The sequence below is a fragment of the Mirounga leonina genome, unplaced genomic scaffold (genome assembly GCF_011800145.1).
Source record: "Mirounga leonina isolate KUSES-001 unplaced genomic scaffold, KU_Mleo_1.0 Mir_129, whole genome shotgun sequence".
Classification (NCBI taxonomy): domain Eukaryota; kingdom Metazoa; phylum Chordata; class Mammalia; order Carnivora; family Phocidae; genus Mirounga; species Mirounga leonina.
The window spans coordinates 15814125-15836316 of NW_023270323.1; the positions used below are offsets into that span (position 1 = coordinate 15814125).

The 22192-nt window shown below is 38.7% G+C and overlaps 1 protein-coding gene across 5 annotated transcripts in view; it reads left to right on the plus strand.

The window, feature by feature from the left end:
• The window catches only part of RASGEF1B (RasGEF domain family member 1B), a 555855-nt gene that overhangs the window by 381043 nt on the left and 152620 nt on the right, over nt 1-22192 (plus strand). For all 5 annotated transcript variants that reach the window (XM_035004687.1, XM_035004688.1, XM_035004689.1 and 2 more), the window contains one exon: nt 18680-18763. In XM_035004687.1, coding sequence (XP_034860578.1) covers nt 18680-18763 — 84 coding nt within the window. The remainder of the gene's footprint in view (nt 1-18679; nt 18764-22192) is intronic.

Below are 22192 nucleotides of genomic sequence, written 5' to 3' on the forward strand. Positions count from 1 at the left end.
ATTTGGATGTCTTCTTTGGAAAAAGGTCTGTTCATGTCTTCTGCCCATTTCTTGACTGTATTATTTGTTCTTTGGGTGTTGAGTTTGTAAGTTCTTTATAGATTTTGGATACTAGCCCTTTATCTGATATGTCATTTGCAAATATTTTCTCCCATTCTGTCAGTTGTCTTTTGGTTTTGTTGACTGTTTCCTTTGCTGTCCAAAAGCTTATCTTGCTGAAGTCCCAATAGTTCATTTTTGCCCTTGCTTCCCTTGCCTTTGACGATGTTTCTAGGAAGAAGTTCCTGTGGCTGAGGTCGAAGAGGTTGCTGCCTTGTTCTCCTCTAGGATTTTGAGGGACTCCTGGCTCACATTTAGGACTTTCAACCATTTTGAGTCTATTTTTGTGTGTGGTATAAGGAAATGGTCCAGTTTCATTCTTCTGCATGTGGCTGCCCCATTTTCCCAACACCATTTGTTGAAGAGACTTTTTTCCATTGGACATTCTTTCCTGCTTTGTCAAAGATTAGTTGACCATAGAGTTGAAGGTCCATTTCTGGGCTCTCTATTCTGTTCCACTGACCTATGTGTCTGTTTTTGTTCCAGTCCCATACTGTCTTGATGATGACAGCTTTGAAATAGAGCTTGAAGTCCGGAATTGTGATGCCGCCAGCTTTGCTTTTCTTTTTCAACATTCCTCTGGCTATTCGGGGTCTTTTCTGGTTCCATACAAACTTTAGGATTTTTTGTTTCATTTCTTTGAAAAAAGTGGAAGGTATTTTGATAGGGATTGCATTAAATGTATAGATTGCTCTAGGTAGCATTGACATCTTCACAATATTTGTTCTTCCAATCCATGAGCATGGAACGTTTTTCCATTTCTTTGTGTCTTCCTCAATTTCTTTCATGAGTATTTTATAGTTTTCTGAGTACAGATTCTTTGCCTCTTTGGTTAGATTTATTCCTAGGTATCTTATGGTTTTGGGTGCAATTGTAAATGGGATCGACTCCTTAATTTCTCTTTCTTCTGTCTTGTTGTTGGTGTATAGGAATGCCACTGATTTCTGTGCATTGATTTTATATCCTGCCACTTTACTGAATCCCTGTTACGAATTCTAGCAGTTTTGGGGTGGAGTCTTTTTGGCTTTCCACATAAAGTATCATATCATCTGCAAAGAGTGAGAGTTTGACTTCTTTGCTGATTCGGATGCCTTTTATTTCTTTTTGTTGTCTGACTGTTGTGGCTAGGACTTCTAGTACTATGTTGAGTAGCAGTGGTGATAGTGGACATCCCTGCCGTGTTCCTGACCTTAGGGGAAAGCTCTCAGTTTTTCCCCACTGAGAATGATATTCGCTGTGGGTTTTTCATAGATGGCTTTTATGATATTGAGATATGTACCCTCTATCCCTATACTGTGAAGAGTTTTGATCAAGAAAGGATGCTGTACTTTGTCAAATGCTTTTTCTGCATCTATTGAGAGGATCATAGGGTTCTTGTTCTTTCTTTTATTAATGTATTATATCACATTGATTGATTTGCAGATGTTGTCCAATCTTGCAGCCCAGGGATAAATCCCACTTGGTTGTGGTGAATAATCCTTTTAATGTACTTGTGGATCCTATTGGCTAGTATTTTGGTGAGAATTTTTGTATCCATGTTCATCAGGGATATTGGTCTGTAATTCTCCTTTTTGATGGGGTCTTTGTCTGGTTTTGGGATCAAGGTAATGTTGGCCTCATAAAATGAGTTTGGAAGTTTTCCTTCCATTTCTATTTTTTGCAACAGTTTCAGAAGAAGAGGTATTAATTCTTCTTGAAATGTTTGGTAGAATTCCCCTGGGAAGCCATCTGGCCCTGGGCTCTTGTTTGTTGGGAGATTTTTGATTACTGCTTCAATTTCCTTGGTGGTTATAGATTTGTTCAGGTTTTCTATTTCTTCCTAGTTCAGTTTTGGTAGTTTATATGTCTCTAGGAATGCATCCATTTCTTCCAGATTATCTAATTAGCTGGCATATAGTTGTTCATAATACGTTCTTTTAATGTTTGTATTTCTTTGGTGTTGGTTATGATCTCTCCTCTTTCATTCATGATTTTATTTATTTGGGTCATTTCTCTTTTCTTTTTGATAAGTCTGGCCAGGGGTTTATCAATCTTATTAATTCTTTCAAAGAACCAGCTCCTAGTTTCGTTGATCTGTTCTACTGTTCTTTTGGTTTCTACTTCATTGATTTCTGCTCTGATCTTTATCATTTCTCATCTCCTGCTGGGTTTAGGCTTTATTTGCTGTTCTTTCTCCAGCTCCTATAGGTGTAGGGTTAGGCTGTGTATTTGAGACTTTTCTTGTTTCTTGAGAAAGGCTTGTATTGCTATATACTTTCCTCTTAGGACTGCCTTTGCTGCATCCCAAAGATTTTGAACAGTTGGGTTTTCATTTTCATTTGTTTCCATGAATTTTTTTAATTCTTCTTTAATTTCCTTGTTGACCCATTCATTCTTTAGTAGGATGCTCTTTAGCCTCCATGTATTTGAGTTCTTTCCAACTTTCCTCTTGTGATTGAGTTCTAGTTTCAAAGCATTGTGGTCCAAAAATATGCAGGGAATGATCCCAATCTTTTGGTACCGGGTGAGACCTGATTTGTGACCTAGGATGTGATCTATTCCGGAGAATGTTCCATGGGCACTAGAGAAGAATGTGTATTCTGTTGCTTTGGGATGGAATGTCCTGAATATGTTTGTGAAGTCCATTTGGTCCAGTGTGTCATTTAAAGACTTTATTTCCTTTCTGGTCTTTTGCTTAGAAGATCTGTCCATTTCAGTGAGGGGGGTACTGAAGTCCCCCACTATTATTGTATTGTTGTCAATGTGTTTCTTTGCTTTTGTTATTAATTAGTTTATATAATTGGCTGCTCCCATGTTAGGGGCATAGATATTTACACTTGTTAGATCTTTTTGTTGGATAGACCCTTTAAGTATGATGTAGTGTCCTTCCTCATCTCTTATTATAGTCTTTGGTTTAAAATGTAATTTGTCTGATATAAGGATTGCCACCCCATTTGGTGTCCATTTGTATGGTAAATGGTTTTCCACCACCTCACTTTCAATCTGGGGGTGTCTTTGGGTCTAAAATGAGTCTCTTGCAGACAACATATCGATGGGTCTTGTTTTTTTAATCCAATCTGATACCCTCTGTCTTTTGATTGGGGCATTTAGCCCATTTACATTCAGGGTAACTATTGAAAGTATGAATTTACTGCCATTGTATTGCCGGTAAGGTGACTGTTACTGTATATTGTCTCTGTTCCTTTCTGGTCTATGTTACTTTTAGGCTCTCTCTTTGCTTAGAGGACCCCTTTCAAGATTTCTTGTAGGGCTGGTTTCGTGTTTGCAAATTCCTTTAGTTTTTGTTTGTCCTGGAAGCTTTTTATCTCTCCTTTTATTTTCAATGAGAGCCTAGCTGGATTTAGTATTCTTGGCTGCATATTTTTCTCATTTAGTGCTCTGAATATATCATGCCAGTCCTTTCTGGCCTGCCAGGTCTCCGTGGATAGGTCTGTTGCCAATCTAGTGTTTCTACCATTGTAGGTTACAGACCTCTTTTCCTGAGCTGCTTTCAGGATTTTCTCTTTGTCTCTGACACTCATAGTTTTACTATTAGAGTCGGGGTGTTGACCTATTTTTATTGATTTTGAGGGGGGTTCTCTGTGCCTCCTGGATTTTGATGCCTGTTTCCTTCCCCAAATTAGGGACGTTCTCTGCTATAATTTGCTCCAATATACCTTCTGCCCCTCTCTCTCTTTCTTCTTCTTCTGGGATCCCAACTGTTCTAATATTGTTTCATCTTATGGTATCACTTATCTCTCGAATTCTGCCCTTGTGAATCAGTAATTGTTTATCTCTCTTTTTCTCAGCTTCTTTATTTTCCATCATTTGGTCTTCTATATCACTAATTCTCTCTTCTGCCTCATTTATCCTAGCAGTTAGAGCCTCCATTTTTTATTGCACCTCATTAATAGCTTTTCTGATTTCGACTCTGTTAGATTTTAGTTCTTTTATTTCTCCAGAAAGCGTTTCTCTAGTATCTTCCATGCTTTTTTCAAGCCCAGCTAGTATCTTTATAATCGTCATTCTGAACTCTAGTTTTGACATATACTAATGTCTGTATTGATTAGGTCCCTGGCAGTCTGCACTGCCTCTTCTTTTTTTTTTGAGGTGATTTTTTTCTTCCTGTCATTTTGTCCAGAGGAGAGTAGATGAATGAGAGAACAAAATGCTAACAGGGTAACAACAACCCCAGAAAAATATACACTAAACAAATCAGAAGAGACCTGAAACTGGGGGGAAAGAAAGGGAAAGAAAGAAGAAAGAGGAAAAAAAAGAAAAAGAAAAAAAAAGAATATGATCAAATATAATCAGGCTTGTTAATAGATCAGTGCCACACACTAGATTTTGGACGTATTTTGGTCTATTAGAAGAAACTGCCTCCCAAAATTTTAAAGAAAGAAAAACTTATATGTACAAAAATAAGGGTAAATATGATGAAGGGATGGAATATGAATATAAAGATGAAAATTATAAAAGATTTTATAAAAGGAATTGATAAGATAAGAAGTTGGTTGAAAAAGAAAAGAAATTAAAAAAAAAGGGGGGAGTGAATGTGATCAGGCAGGAGACTAGAACAAAGCCATACACTAGAGATTTAGGGTATATTTTGGTCTGTTAGAAGAAACTGTATCCCAAAATTTTAAAGAGAGAACAACTTATATATATACCAAAAATAAGGTTAACTACTATGAAGGGATAGAATATGACTCTAAAAATGAAAAATAAAAAAGATTTTTAAAAAAGGGATTGATAAGATGTTGGTTGAAAAAGGGAAAAAGAAAAATTCAAAAAAAAAAGACCGTTAAAAAAAAATTAACTTTGAAAGACTAAAGAATCATGGGGAAAAAGCCATGAATTCTATGTGCAGTATTCCCCTAGCGCTGGAGTTCTGCTGTTCTCATTGATCGGTAAACTTGGTCTTGGCTGGCTGTTCTTGCTGATCTTCTGGGGGAGGGGCCTGTTGCTGTGGTTCCCAAATGTCTTTGCAGGAGGGGGAATTGTGCGGCCCTTTCTGGTCTGGGCTAAGTAATCTGCTTGGGTTTGCTCTCAGGAGCTTTTGTTCCCTGCGAGCTTTCCGTACAGCTTTGGAGGACGCGAGTGAAATGGCGGCCTCCCAATCTCTGCCCCGGAGGAGCCGAGAACTCGGGGCCCTGCTCCTCAGTGCGCCCTGAGAGAAAAGCAGTCACTCACTCCCGTCTCCCTGGTCTCTGGTGGCACTCCGTGCTCACCCAGCCTGTGACCGAGAGTTTCTATCTCTGGCACCTGACCCCGTGTGGAGTCTCCAAACCCAGCAGATCCCTGCAGTGCACTCCCGTGCCACTCCTCCTGGGGGAGGAAGGGGAGTCTCCCCGGATCTGCTGCTTGTTGTGTCCCTGCTGGAGGAGCAGTGGCCCGACTATGCTGCGGACCATGGTTTATGGAAACCCCAAGCTCAGAGCCCGCACCTCGTCTCTGTCTCTGCAGCCAGCTTCCCCGCTCTGATACCTGGGAGCTCTGCCACACTCAGGCACCCCCGGTCTTCCTGTGACCCCAAGGGTCCTGAGACCACACTGTCCCAGCAAGGATTCCAACCCCCCTCCCCCCCCCCCCCCCCCGCTTAGCCACTGGAGCGATGTCCCTCAGTGGAGCCAACTTCTAAAAGTTCCGATTTTTTGCTCCGCAGCTCTATCACTTGCCAGAAGCACCCGATGGATGCCCCTCCCCCGCCATCTATCTTCCCGAATATCGCCTCGGATTCACTTCTCCACACGTCCTACCTTCCAGAAAGTGGTCCCTTTTGTGTTCAGAGAGTTGCTGCTCTTCTTTTCTTCGATCTCCTGTGGAGTTTGTAGGTGTTCAGAATGGTTTGATCCCTATCCAGCTGAATTCCTGGGACCAGACAAAATCCAGGTCTCCTACTCCCCTGACATCTTGCTCTGCCTCCCTCTACCCAGTTTTCTTTGCCTGTTCTTCTCTTACTTGTCTTTTAAGAATTGTCTTAAGTGTTCATCCATTTGTTCATTTACCTATTCATTTATTTACTCAATAAATAACTTGTTGAGTGCCTATGACATGCCAGGTGCTGTGCTAGAGTTTGGGGACACAGTGATGGATAAGAAAAGAGAAAGCCCTGACATGGGGGGTGCTTAGTCATGGGGAGTGGAGGCAGATAATACATGTCCAGTATTTTTGCCATAAGCATGTGTGCCACAAGCATTTTCATCACAAACATTTTCACTGAATAACTAATTAGTCATAAAATAATTTTGGTGTAAAAGATAAAATCATGAAAAATGAGATGGACATTCATTAAAAAGGACATAATGAAACATGAAAAATGAGTAACAAAATTTAAAAGACCTTATTGTAAAATATGAAATATTTGAACACATTTAAAATATATATAGATTTATAGCAATATTGTACAAATAACTTTTATTTTCTGGATTGTATCTAAGCACTTACCTTCAAAGTCTTTCATTTATAGTTATACATTTGTGAGGTTTTTTGCTTATTAATTTGTCTCATTTCCATCTTGCTTTTCCTTTTTTCACTGAAATTTCATCATTCATTAAGAGAGGTATCAGTTTCCAGACCCTGGAATGCGTATTTGCAACTAAGTTTTGTGTTGTGTTTTGAAAGCCATCTACACTGTTGTTTGTTCTTGGCATATTGTCACACATCCAGTGATAGGCATTCCTAAGTCCTATGGGAAATGTGGGTCCAAAGCTCTGCACCACTGAATAGACCATTTTCAGGGCTAAGATTTATATAATATAAAAAGGGGAGTACAGCGTCCATGAAGAAATCAAACCAAACTGTCAACCAGTTATTTTTTTATCTTTCATGGCAAAATTGACTTATGGCCAATTAGTAATGTGGTGAACATATTTGCAAAGATGTTTATGGTGAAAACACTACCTACCACCCAAATAATATGTGCTTTCTTATTAAAAGCCATTTAATATAGGTACAGAAAGTGCCCAAATCAATAACAACTTTGATAAGAGCTACCAAGGAGAAATGCTGTATGGGATGAGAACACAGAAGGAGGGAAATATAACCCAGTGGAAATAAGCGTTGAGCTGTGCACTTAGGGGAGAATTGGAGTGACTTGGAAAGCGAAGTGAGGAGGTTGAATGGGATGCATGGAGCAGGGAGAGTTTTTCCAGAGGAGAGAAGAGCATAAGCAAAGGTCCTGTGGCAGAAGATATCTGACATTCAAGACACCAAAAGAAGGAAAATGGTACAATATTAGTCAGGAGAGGTAGGAGGAGGTTTGGCCAGGAAAGACCTTGTAGGGCAAGATAAAATTTTAGTTTGCATCTAAGAGCAGTAGGAAACCTCTGGAGTGTTTGGCTTAAGAGGGGAGGCAGTAGAGCAGGAGGATTGCAATTCCATTTATTCTTGTTTTTAATTCCATTTCTTCTTCTTCTTTTTTTTAAACATCACTTTGACCTTTAATTGATTAAAAGTTAGTCTGGAGGAATGAATATCAAATATGTTCTCATAGTATATGTATGCCATAATAGTGATAAATTATAAAGAAATGATGTGAAATGAATTAAAATAGTTACAAAGTGTAAGGTTATCCACAAAATTTTTGTTAAAAAATGAGAAAAATCTAAATGAGTGATGGCAACATCTTAAATACTGCTATCTTATTTATGTTAAAAATAACAAACTTGTTATTATAAATTAATGTTGCAATACAAATAAACTTGCTTGTCCTTTCTAAATGAGTATATTAGTCAGCATTCACCAATGAAATAGAATCAGTAGAATATCTAAATCTAGATCCATCTATCTATCTATCTATCTATCTATCTATCTAAGAGATTTATTTATTTGAAGGAACTGACTCATGCAGTTGTCGGAGCTGACAATTTCAAATTCATAGGGCAAGTCAAAAGGCTGGAAACTCAGGCAGATGTCAATGCTGCAGTTTTGAAGAATTTCTTTTTTTTTTTTTTTTTTAGAAAACTCAGTTTTGCTCTTACAGCCATCTAAATGACTAGATGAGGGCTACCCACATTATCAAAGGATAACTTCTTTTTTTTTCCTCTTAATATATTTTATTTTTAAAAATTTTTTAAATTAATTAATTAATTTATTTTCTGATGTAGTGTTCCATGATTCATTGTTTGCATATAACACCCAGTGCTCCATACAGAGCGTGCCCTCTTTAATACCCATCACCAGGCTAACCCATCCCATTTATTCTTAAAAAGACTTCCCAGTCTCAGGTATGGTACGGAGAGCAGATCTGGGGAGAAGAGTGGAGAACCTTCCACAAGTCCCAAGGAAGAGAGGTTTATGAGTGAAAGTAGGTAGAAGTGAGGTTAACACTTGTGGGAAGATTTCTTGATTTCCCTAAACCTCACCATCTCCACCATCATGGATTAGAACTTCTTTCCCTGTGCTCCTCTGAAACTGTGTTTTTGTTGTGGTTGTTGTTGTTTTCATTTAGTCTATGAAACGAACTTGTGTGATGGGCATTATCGTTATCCTCATTTTCTGTGCAAGGAAGTATAAGATTTGAAAGGTGAGGCAACTTGCCTATATGTCCAGAGCTAGTAGCTGGTGGAGCCAGCATCTATGAGAAGGGGAGGTGAAGGTGTGAGAAAGAATGGGGAATTAATAAGCCAAGTGTTTGCATGGGAGGAAGCAGAAAATTTTGATGGCACAAGAAAGTTCAAGTTGAGACAGGAAGACAGGTTAAGGTCAAAATGTAATACAATATTTACATCAAATAATGGTACGTTTAAAATCAGAACTCCAAAGTGGTAAGTGCTTTTGCACCTTTTGGTGCCGAAGGCATACACGGGTGCAAACCCCCAGTCCCTCCATGTGCTTCACCTGCACCTTTACTATGTCATTCCCTCTTCTTGGAATCCTATCAAGAGTGTGTACTCCTGGTCTTTACTTCCTTACTCCCTCCAAACCTGCATGTAATCCTTCCTAGCCCAACCTCCACTTCCAAGCAATGTTTAAGCTCTGATGATTTTAATTCCAAACCCTTTTCTTACTTCTCTCCACTGTATAGCCCTTCTGCTACTTTGCTAGTCCAGGTTTTCAGGCATTAGCCTATCTTTCCTGATTTGTTCCAACAGCAGCCTGAATAGTTAAGAGTCTTTCATCCTTGAGGTTGCGTGCTCCTGTCTGCTGGCCAAGTATTCCATTCAAACATTGTTATGAAAGAATCCTGGGCTTCCTGCCTACTTTCCTGTGCCATCTCTCACCACCTCTGTCTCATTCTAAGATCTAACAGCTTCAAATTATTTGTGGCTCACATAAAAAGTCAACATTTGTTTTTTTTCCTTACCTCTTGCCCTCATGATATTTCCTCTTCCTGAAACACCATAAACCTCTTTTCATATCCCTAGACCCTCCTGCCCCTCCCTGGCTCACACCACTGCTTTGTCTACCTAACTTCTGTTCTGATCTCATGTACTCAGCTCCTCTTGGAAGCCTCCTGGCCACGGGAGCTGCTCTCCTGGCTGGGCTGGATGCTCTTCCTCCTCTATCTTTAATATGCACTCTTCCTTTTGAATATTATTTGTTTACTTCTCAACCTCATTAGCCTTGAGTGAGATCCTTGAGGGTAAGACAGCCTCTTATTTACCTGAGTATCCCCAGGGCCTACTCAGTACTGATGTACATACAGAACACCACCCATTCAAACTTGTGCATCTGCCTTATCACTGGTCACTAAAGCACCCTTTCCCCAATTCATTTGGAAACCTTTCCTACACTGACTACCTAAAAGTCCCCAAAGGTTTCTGTTCTAAAAGCCTTTCCCCCTGATATTTATTGTCTTTTTTGCTAAGATGCCTTATGTTAGTTTTCTACAGCTGCCAAAACCAAGCACCACAGACTGGGTGGCTTAAACAATTTATTTTCTCAGAGTTCTGGAGGTTAGAAGTTTGAAGTCAAGATGTTAGCAGGCTTAGTTTCTCCTGAGACTTTTTTCCTTGGCTTGTAGATGGCCATCTTCTCTCTGATTTCTCATGATCTTCCTTCTATGTGTGTCTGTGTATAAATTCCTTCTTCTTGTAAAGACCAGAGTCATTTGATTGGCGCTCACCCTAATGACATCATTTTAAATATTTAATCACCCCTTTAAAAGGCCCTAGCTCCAAATATGATTATATTCTGAGGTACTAGGAGTTAGGACTTCAACATATGAATTTTGGGAGACACAACTCAGCCTATAAAATACCTCTTACCCACTGATACCTTTCCCCGAATTTACTGCCAGTCTCTAAGCAGCCCCATCTGCATAAATGCAGGTTAAAGCATCGCTGGCTTCCTCCCTCCCTCCTATTCATAGCTCCATGGTCATCACTTTAGATTTGGATCTTTCAGAGCCTAAACTTTTAGGATCATTTTGGGTTTGAAGTTGACCATCAGTGACATAGGAACTGGAAGAACTATTTCTTCTTTGTGATGTTTTCTCATGCTTGAAAAGATGACTTCTCATTTTCATTTTCTTTCCTATCTTTTCTCAACTCCTAGAGAACTCAGGGTTCATATCCTACAAGTAAGTGGGCCATTGTGTGGTATAATTGTACATCTTGGTTTTGACATTCCAAAGAGGTGTATAATTTTTTGGTAGTGCTGATTGTTTTCAAATACATTGCCTTTTTTGGATCTTCTTTAAAAAAAAATACAAATTATATACTATACTTTTCATTGCTGAAGAAATAGAACCCCAAGAGGTCACACAACATGTAAGTGTCACGGCTGTTCTCAAATTTAAGTCTTTACAATAGGAGGCCAGGGCTCTTTTCACTATATCATTGTTATCTTATTTACAAGGCCCTTAGAGCTAGACATATATTTATTTTATAAGCATTTACTTTTATGAGCCTATGCTTATTTTATTAACTTAAAATTGATTACTTTTTTAAAATGTTGCTTATTTTATAGACTTTAATTATGTTTTATTTTAAATAAATTTAAAATTTATAATTATTTATAATGTAAACTTTTGAATATTTTTAAGTTAAAAAGTAAATGTACCTATTTAAACTTATTTAATAAACATGTACTGTAGCTCTTCTATTGTATTTGTAGCTTTTATAATTGTAATAATCTATAATTGTTATAATTTTTATTGAAAACTTTACATTTATATTACTTATTAATATTTCTATACAAAAATTCTTATAAACTTACCACAAAGCTAAGTTACAGTACTCAGAGGATAATTTGATGACCAACAAAGGGGAGGAAATCTATTTATTAAATCATAGTAGAGATGCATAGGTCACTGATATTTCACTCTGATGAGGGCATCAAGAAAGCATAAAATAAGACATTTGTTATTCACATGAAAAATAATATTAACACTTTCTATGTACATTTCTTTGGCTGATCCAAAATTTAAGTTAAATCCTCCAGGTGAGCCTGGTGTAGATATCATCCTGTTTTATGTTTGGAGAAACTGAGGCTTATCATGATTCAGCTGCTTACTTAAGATCTCAAAGTTAGCAAGTTATGGAACTAGAATTTGATCCCATGCCTCTGCCTCCATGCTTCTTGTTTCACTGTGTCACAAGCTGAAGAAATTACAGGATGGAGACATAGTCAGCAATTACTCATTGCAACCGGTGACATACTGGGTACAGACACTTGAAGCCAATGAAGCCCATAAAAGGGGCATTGCATTGCTTTGGTTGGTCATCTGACACTGAGTTACTAACCCCCGTGGGCCTTAATGTCTTCATCTATAAATATGTGGTTAATTGTGGCATCTTTCTCATAAGTTTGCTGTATAGAAAAAAAGAGTTGTGGGTGTGTGTATATACATGCGTACATTCATGATAAATATGAATTGTAGCTGTGTAAGTCAGTCTAATCCTTTTGAAAAACAATAATTGGATGGTATAGAATGAATAAGAGCCATAAAAATGTCCGTATCTTTGGCTCAGGAACCCTACTCCTGGAAATATATTCTGAAGAAATGATTCAAAAAACAAAAAAAAAAGTATATTTGCATAGGTATTAATTATAGGAAAAAATAGTTTGGTTGTTCCTCAAAAAGTGAAACATAGAATTACATTATGATCTAGTATTTCCACCCCTGTGTGTATAACCAAGAGAAATGAGAACATATATCCCAAACAAAAACTTGTTCATAGATGACTTATTCGTAATAGCCACAAAATAGAAACAATGCAAATGGATGAATAGATAAATAAAATGTGGTATATCCATTCAATGGAATATTTTTGGGAATGGAAAAGGATGAAGTAGTGATACATGCTACAACATGGATGAACTTTGAAAATATTATGCTAAATGAAAGTCCTGAAAGACTGTGTATTATATGATTCCATTTATATAAAATTTCCAGAATAGGCAAAAATACAGAGATAGAGACTAGTGGTTGCCTAGGGCAGGAGGCAGGGAGGAGAGCAACAGGAGGGATGCTGACTGACTGCTAAGAGGTAAAGGGTTTCTTTTGGCAGGGGACAAAAATATTCTAAAATTCCATTGTGGTGTTGGCTGTACAATTCTGTGAGTATACTAAAAAATATGAAGTTGTGCACTTTAGATGGGTGAATTGTATGTTATGTGAATTGTTTCAATACAACTGTATTTTAAATTTAAAAAAATAGAGGGAAAAATGGAAATAATAAAAATATCCACCAAGATCTCTAATACATTATATACTCTACTTTGTTGATGGAACATTATGTAGTCAGTAAATATTGTAAGTTCAAAGACTGTGTAACAACACAGAAAATAAGTAATGTGATGTTAGGTGGAAAATGTATAAGAGTGTGATGCAAAGTGGTGTTGTAGCTAAATATACATGCATTTGGTTAAAGGCTGGCAGGAAACTCATAGACACAAGCATATGGTGAAGGGAATGTGCCTCTTTCTTTCAGGAGTCCCATTAATGTTGTTGAATGTCTCAAAAGCACTTGTTTTAATGTTCTTTGTAATGGTAGCCTTGTGGTAGGTACAGGTGCTACTGAAGACGCATAAAACATAGGAAAGGAAGGAAAAAGCACTAGGGACGTTTTAAAAATCAGCATGTGAAACAGCCAAGAAATTGAAATTTAAATGCAAAAATTTAGCAGAGCATTTAAGGGAAATGGCTACTGAGGGAGGTGCTGAAGAATGTTTAAACAGGGCAGCCTCTAAGAGAATTCTGCCCAGAAAACTTAAAAACTGGACTGCTTGTGAGTATGTTTGCCTGCAAGTTTTGAAGGGAGGGGATTTTCATGTGCTGGAGCTGGTGTAGATCTGTGATAATAACCCAAAAGGAAATAGGAAAACTTAGCAGTATGCACAGTTTACTTAAGTTCACCAAAATTGTACTGGAGTGTGGAAAAAGCGAGGAAGTCTGGTTAAGCCTAAGTGAGTCAACATTTAATGGCTCTCCACCCAGTTCTCCTCCTTTCCCAAGGCCACCTCACCTCTGCATCTGTGTGCTTGACCCTTGCAAGGAAGGAACTCCAGCTGGGATGGGTGGGGTGAACACAAATCTCTGTTGGTTGGCCTCAATTATCAGGTTGGGGGGGACAGAGAAAACAGGGCCAGAGCAATGGTGATGACCTAAATCATGTCCTTTTCCCGGAACTTTCTCTTTCCTGGGTTCCAACTGAATGTTTGCAATGTCACAGTTCCTTCAATATCCTAGGTCCCAGAAACAACTCATGACTTTTGTGAGAAGCAACTAAAGTGCCATCTTGGCAGTTCTTTAAAAGCACTCTAAGTTATATTTACTCCAGATAAATAATAGTGACAGGGTAAGGCTGGACAGAGGCATGACAATCTTTAAATTAAGTTCTGCTTCCACCTCAAAACAGAACACATTGTTCCTAGCCCCAAGGTGTGGGGAGGAGGAGTGAGATGCCCGTATTTTCTGTGGAGTATAAAATCAAGATTTCTGAGGGAGGACGCATTCTTTCCTTCTAAGGTAATTAGGTTCGTTCGAGCTGCCCAACGATGCACCCTTAAATAGATGCCATCTGGACTGATCCCACTGTACAATCAACTAGCTGAGCCTACCAGGTGATCCCTGTGGCCTTCTTTAAAATCCTAGATTATTTCTATCCTTTAGCACCAGGAGTTGCTCTTATATTTCAGGCACCAGGATAAACACTGAAGGTTGTAATTACAGTTCAAGTCCTTAACCATTTCTTTCATCTCCTTTAGGAATTCATTCTTAGAACAAAAACACCAGGTATCTTTCCTGTGGGGATATCTGAGCAGTTCTGTAGCTTCTCAGGGGTGCTCTGAAGTTATGTAAAGAAGGTGAGGGGCAGTAATTGCCTTCTTTTTGCAGAGAGCTGACTGAGGTTTCGACTACTTTTCTCTAATTCTCTATTATTCAACTTTGTTCAAGTCCATTCTCAGCACCCCTGTCCCTGCATTTAGCTAATGTTGAGTTCCTTGTGGAACAGCAGTTATGCCAGCCACCCAGCCACTCAGCCACCCAAACAACAACAACAAAACCCCATGTGGAAATCCTGAAATGAGAAAGGGATATAGAAAAAGGGAGACACTAGTTAATAATAACTGTATGGCCATCATTACTCTGTTTTGCATATGAACCCATGATTTCAGACATTCCCTTGTATGTATGGCCCAGAGTCATCACATATTTTCTCATCAAACCAATAATTTCTAGGTAAGAAATCTATGTTTTGCAACTGCTGGTTTGTTTTAGTCTTTAGATACATACCCAGTGCAAATGTATCAAGGGAATCTTTAGTCTAAAGAAAATCAGGCTGTACAACAACCTAAGAAAACTAGTTACACATTGCCATAGCAACCAGACCAGTATCACAGTGAAGGGCAGAGTTCTTCAGATTCATCTACTGCGTCTGCAGATTGACTTCCTTGAAACAGAATCATGTGTCTTGATCATCAACACTGAGCCAGTTATTTTCATTTAAAAAAAAAAGTTGTAGTCTCAAGTAGATATATTTTGGCCTTTTCCCTGGTGCCATAAAGTGTCTTTTTATCTTTGGAAAGTGGGGTTTGGTAACGGGATCCTTGGAAATTTCATTCATGGATTCATTAATACGATTGGGACCTGAGCCAACAGGGTTTGATAGTAATTAAACTTTGATGGCTGGAATATGACCTGTGAAGTGAGTTGCTTGCTAGTCTCAGTTTAACTCCTGAATGAGAGGAATCTGAATCCCTTGGAATCCAACCATAATCCCTGTTTACAGACCCAGGGAAGAAAGCACAGGTTTGAATGACTTCTCCTAAGGGTGAACTGCAGGGCTTCTTCTCCAGGAATTATGCTCCACCTTTCTAGGTCACAGATATCTCCACAATTAGTTTCAAAATACCCTGCAAGATGTGTGTAAATAATGCAAACCACATTCACAGGCAGGGCCACCCTGAAACAAGTAGTTTGCCCAGGGTAAGATAATTAGTAACAGCAGGAGTGGAGATTCCAGAGGGCCATACTCTATCCTTTGCTAAGACCACTGAAAAAATCTTCCTTTCATTCAAGAAACATGGCCAATTAATGGACAGTGGGAGGTAGGGATGGGTCAATACCTGCTAATTAATTTTTATAGGTCATTTTTATTTTATGGGGTTATTGGTTCCTATAGTTAAGTTTGTTTTCTTCAATATAATCCTCTTGATGTCTCCTCTAAAAAGACTGAGAAGAGTGAAAAATGTATGTTATAGGAATGAGATCTGGGAGTTGGAGAGAGCTGGATCTGGAGGGTGCTTTGGAAATTAGTGACTACATAAAGAAAAAGATTTAGCTGGCAAAAAGGAAGATTACTCTAATAGAAAGCACCTGCAATATATCCTAGTCTGTACTGACTGCTATGACAAAATACCATGGACTGGGTGTCTTATAAACAAGAGAAATTTGGATCTCACATTTCTGGAGGCTAAAGTCTGAGATCAGGGTTCCAGCACTGTTGGCTGAGGGCCCTTTTCTGGGTTGTAGACTTCTCGTCGTATCTTCACACAGCAAAGAAGCTCTCTTCAGGCTCTTTTATAAGGACATTAATCCCACCTATGAGGGCTCTGCCTTCATGACCCAGTCAGTTCCCAAAGGTCCCATATCCTAATACCATCCCTTACGGATTAGGATTTCAACATAGGGACTTTTGCAGGGACACAAACATTGAGACCACAGCAATATATAAGACCTGTGCTAGACTGTGAAGGATGCACAGATAACTATGACATGAGTCTTGTCCTTGGTAGTCCACATTCCCAGCAGATAGTGACAAGCACTCTAATAATAGTACATGGACTCTGTGGTAGAGAGAAATTTATTCTGACTCCAGTCAGTAGTAGAGGAAAAGGCAATCTACAGATTTAATGCAATCTCTATCAAAATATCAACAGCATTTTTCACAGAACTAGAACAAATAATACTAAATTTGTATGGAACCATGAAAGACCCCGAATAGCCAAAGCAATCTTGGAAAAGAAAAGCAAAGCTGGAGGCATCACAATTTTGTACTTCAAGTTATATTACAAAGCTGTAGTCATCAAAACAGTATGGTACTGGCACAAAAATAGACACATAGATTAATAGAACAGAAAAGAAAGCCCAGAAATAAACCCATGATTATATGGTCAATTAATCTTTGACAAAGGAGGCAAGAACATGCAATGGGAAAAAGTCTTTTCAACAAATTGGACAACTACATGCAAAATAATGAAACTGGACCACTTTCTTACACCATATACAAAAATAAACTCAAAATGGATTAAAGACCTAAATGTGAGACCTGAAACCATAAAAATCCTAGAAGAGAACATAGGCAGTAACTTCTTTGACATCGGCCATAGCAACTTTTTTCTAGATATGTCTCCTGAGGCAAGGGAAACAAAAGCAAAAATAAACTGTTGGGACTATATCAAAATAAAAAGCTTGTGCACAGCAAAGGAAACCATCAAAACTATAAAAGACAACCTACAGAATAGGAGAAGATATTTGCAAATGACATATCTGATAAAGGGTTAATATCCAAAATATATAAAGAACTGATATAACTCACCACCAAAAAACAAATGATCCAATTAAAAATGAGCAGAAGACATGAACAGACATTTCTCCAGAGAAGACATACAGATGGCCAACGACACATGAAAAGATGCTCAATATCACTCATCATAAGGAAATGCAAACCAAAACCACAATGAGATATCAACTCACACCTATCAGAATGGCTAAAATCAGAACACAAGAAATAACAAGTGTTGACAAGAATGTGGAGAAAAGGGAACTCTCATGCACTGTTGGGGGGAATGCAAACTTGTGCAGCCAGTGTGGGAAAGAGTATGGAGGTTCCTCAAAAATTAAAAATAGAATTATCATATGATCCAGTAATTCCACTACTGGATATTTACCCAAAGAAAATAAAAACTCTAACTTGAAAAGTTATATGCATCCCTGTGTTTATTGAAGCATTATTTACAATAGCCGAGGTATGGAAGTAAACCAAGTTTCCATCAATAAATGAATAGATTAGGTTGTATATACATACATGTATGTGTGTGGGTGTGTATATATATATGTATATAATGCAATATTACTGAACCTTAAAAAAGAATGAAATCTTGCCATTTGCAAAGACATGGATGGATCTAGAGGGTATAATGCTAAGTGAGTAAGTCACTCAGAGAAAGGCAAATAGCATATGATTTAACTAATATGTGAAATTTAAGAAACAAAACAAAGGAACAAAGAAAAAAAGAGACAAACCAAAAAACAGACTCTTAACTATAGAGAACAAACTGATGGTTATCAGAGGGGTGGTGAGTGGGGGATGGGTGAAATAGGTGGAGGGGAGTAAGAGTTCACTGAATAATGTATAGAATTGTTGAATCACTATATTGTACACCTGAAACTAATGTAATACTGCATTTTAACTATACTGGAATTAAAATTTAAAAATAAAGAAAAGAAATAGAGAAAAATAGTGAAATGTTCCTTAGGGAATCTGAGCTGGGCTTAATGGGACAGGTAAGAAATCATAGGCAGATACTGAGGAAAGGCTATTTTAGGAACCAGAAACAGTATAAACAAAGGCATAGGATGGAGTCTGTTTAAGGAGAACACATTCACTAATGTGGCTTGAGTTTTAGTTTAAATTGTGAGACAGATTGGAGCTCAGACAGAAAAAGTAAAAAAAAAGAACCACATTTTGGCATATTCTGAAAAGCAGCTAGAGAACTTTGGACCTTATCCCACATAGAATTGAAGATTTGAAAACTGGAAGTTTATTTTTGTTTTAAAAGATTTTTAAGTTATTTTTGTTTTAAAAAGATTCACATAGTTTGATTTATGTTCTACGAAAATACCTTAACAGATTAAGCTGAAAATATTTTGCATTTATGTCAACATGTATGCATGAATTCCTTCAAAATGTCATAAATACTTTTGTAATATGTCCTTGTGCAAGGTTAACTGAGTTTGCACAGACTGCAAACTGAAGATGCTCATGCAAAAATGCTGACTCAGGTATTTCAAGTGACAACCCTTACATTTAAGTGCTTGAGGCACTATTGTGAGAAACTGGAAAATGGTTCTATGCAGCAGAAAAGCCAGCCAAGTCCCTGAAATCAATCTCTCTCTCTCTCTTTCTCTGTGTTTCCTTTCTTTCAGGAACAGCAATGGAAACTTTCGATGTACAACAGCATAACTCCAGTCTGCTTTACAAGCCCTCTGATTGAGAAGCCAATTGGCAAAGTAAGAATGACTCCATTTCTTATTGAACAGTATGATTTGAACTTGTTGGCTGTTATTTCTTTTTGTCTTGAGCTATTTGGGTGAAATAATCAAACTGATCTCATCAAAGTGGCTGATAAAATCCAAATTTTGAACTGTTTGGTTGGCCCTAGTGTGCCCTTGCCCTTGGCCAAATGTTGAACTGAGAGATGTTGACCTGAGATGCCTATGCTTCAGCTTCTACCTCCACTCCTATCCCAGTGATGTCCTCCCCACTCCTTCCAGTGTCCTGGTTTCTGAGCTCTTGGATTTCTCTTCCCCTGTCTATCAGAACTTGTTAGAAGGAAAGAGGATATTTTTAGTAATTTACATTGTAGAGGAGGAAAAAAAAAACCTTTTTTCTCTACTCCCTTAGGTTCAAAACCTGGGGTTATGCAAATTAAACTGAAAAGAAAAAGATAAACAAGAGAAAATGTTTATTACTATGAATAAGGAGGCCTTCATAGAAAAGAAGTGGAGACCCAAAGAAGCAATTCTATTCAGGGCTTACACTATTTTAACAAAAAGCAATAAAACGTGGAGAAGTGACAAGGGAAAGGAAAAGGGGTTTGGGCTTCTCACCATCGACTTGGGTAAATTGTGAGAAGATAAACATATGGGGGAAATGAATGGCCGTAGAATTACTTATTAAGTTTGTTATGCAGACTCAAGTTGGTGCCTTTGCCATTGATAAGAATCATGTCTGGTGATTAAGAGTCATCTTCTTACTGGTATGGGAGAGGAGGACACATTTACAAATTTATATAATCTTTAGAAAGGGAAATTTATGTCCTGCTTTTAGATAGAAAGTGATGGGGGAGGGGGGCAGAGTGTTTTTCTGGCTAGTCTGCTGTTTCTCAATTGTCTTCCGCTCAAAATAATTCTTACACCAAACTGGCATATTTGGGGGTGGCGTGTTCTGATCCCCTTCAACATGTTAGTGTGAAATCCAGCCACAATACTCCCTCTTTCCAACGTAATTGTTATTTAAACTATCTTGTGGAATAAAAGACTTTGCTTCTAGAAGAGAGAGGACAGGTTTTGCTTGAAGTGCTACTGTTCTGAACCTGAAATCATACCCATCAATCCCACCAGGGAGTGTAGAGCCTGATGGTGAAGCGTGGGCTCTCTAGAGCCAGCCTGCCTGGGTTCCAGTCCCAGCTCTGTTATTCCCTTGCTGTGTGACTTTGAGCAAGTCACCTGTAGAAAGGGCATCATCATCATGATCGTCATCATATCTGCCTCATAGGACCATCACGAGATTAAATCATTTAACATAAATCCATGGCAGCAATTTTTTATTTTTACCTATTTTTTTCACTCTGTCTCCAAGCACTCAACAAATTATGCAAGTGAATTGAATGAATGAATAAATGAAAAGCAATACACACGGTAAGCTTAGAGGAGGCACATCTTCAATTTGCTTATGTCAGGAAATTGAAGCTGGAGAAGGGGATGGAAGAGAAGCAGATGTTAGGAAGAGAAGCATAACTCTGGTGAGTATATCAGAGACACTTTCCAAGCACACGTTACCAGGAGGATTGCAGTCTAGCTGAGAAGGCTGCCACCTTCCTGTCCTTTGCTCCAGCAGCGCATCATTGGGCCACACGCAATCCAGTGACGATGATGAAACATAGCTACTGTTGGCACAAGTAAAAAACAAACAAAAATTCTTTTCATAGGGCTTTTCTTTCCAACTTGTAGATACATGTGGGCAGAGCAAGAGCTTTTTGCACTTTTTCAAAGGAAATGAGTCTCTTTGCCTGGCAATTCCTGGTAATTTTGCCTTGGCAGCAAGTCGCGCCCAGGGCAGCTGTCCACAGGGTGTGAAATCCTGGCTGAGCTGGAAGCCTCTTCCTCCTGCTGTCAGCAAGCCTGATGTTTTGCAGGCATAGCAGGGGAGCAACCCAAGCTTCTTGAGACTGAGTTTCTGTACTTTGTGTTCAGTGGGGTCTGTACTTCCCCTCTGCTGACTTCAGTTCCTAGTGAGAGAAGTATCATTTGGCCCAAAGAGTAAAACAACAAACAAACAAAACACAGCGTACGCATCTCAAAATGTGTTGGCATCTGCCCCTGCATTCACTCACTGCCTTGCCTCTGCTTCTGTCCCCTCCAGCCCCACCTGTTTTGACTTTGTTTATATAGGTTCGAAAAAGACCACCACTTTGTCTGTGGGGACAGAAAGAACCCATTTCAAAGGCTAAGGTCAGAAGTCAATGACTCTTGGAGGGGTCTCTTTTGACAAAGTTTCACTTCATCCAATGGACAGTCCTGAGTTTCTTCAGTGTTTTCCTAGACCTGATCAGGAACACTAACAGCAGTATAGAAATGGTAAGGAGTAACTTTCTGGAATGCTTTTCAGAGAGCAGAAGGAAATTAAGGGAAGTATAACCATTCTTGGTTTGGTGGTATCTCACTGTGTGATTCTCAGGTCTCCCTCCCGCAGCAGGGCTTAATTAGCAGGCAGGTATCTGTACCATGACACCAGGACTATCTTGGGTTGAGTGGAATTGCTCTTAAGGATTCTCTTTCTCCTTCTTCTCTCCATAGCTCCGGCTTCTGGGCTCTAAACACTTGCTGTAAAATACTCTAATGAATTCATTTTGCATTCAGCTCTGTTTCCCATTCACCTGAAGGGGGGAAATGATGCCAAAATGTAAGCTTTAATTATAGGGGTTGATGGAAAGTAGTGTTTGGGGTGAATAATTGAAATCTATGGTTACTCTGCCCAGAATTCAAACTCTCTTCCTCACTATCAAGAAACTTTCTGTCGGGCGAAAGCCTGTGTGCTGGACCCAGATGCAGTTTCTACCACCCAAATTATGGTGCCCTGAGCTGAACCAAGGAAAATGTTTCCTTGCTATGGGGGAAGGAAAGGTGTTATGAAAACCCCAATTGGATAACAATTCCAGTGTGAGCTCAGAATAGAAAAAAAGACTATTATGGAACCAACTCCAGTCTTACAATTAAATGATAACTTCATTAATGGTGATGATTAGAGGGTAGGAATAAAGGAGGAAAACTTCTAGGAGCAGAGAGGGAGAAGCCAAAGAAATCACTGTGGGCAGCAGGAAAGCAAGCCTGGAATGTGTGATTATCCACTCTCAGATCAAGAGGAGTTGCGTGTTTTATTTTACATAATTGGAGTCAGCGCCCTTTGAATGGAGCATACAAATTTATGTAAATAAAAAATGCAAATGTTAAAAATATGCGTCTTGGGATTTCCAGGGGATGACCTGGCAGCTCTGTCTCCCTTGCCTTCACAGCTGCTAAATATCGTGTTGTGAAAGCTCAAGATGAACTTATTTCCCCAAATCCCACAATGTTATAACTAGAGGACTTTCTTTGTAATTTATAGGAGATAGATACTCTGGAGAATGAATTAGACTACTTTTTAATGTATTTGACCGT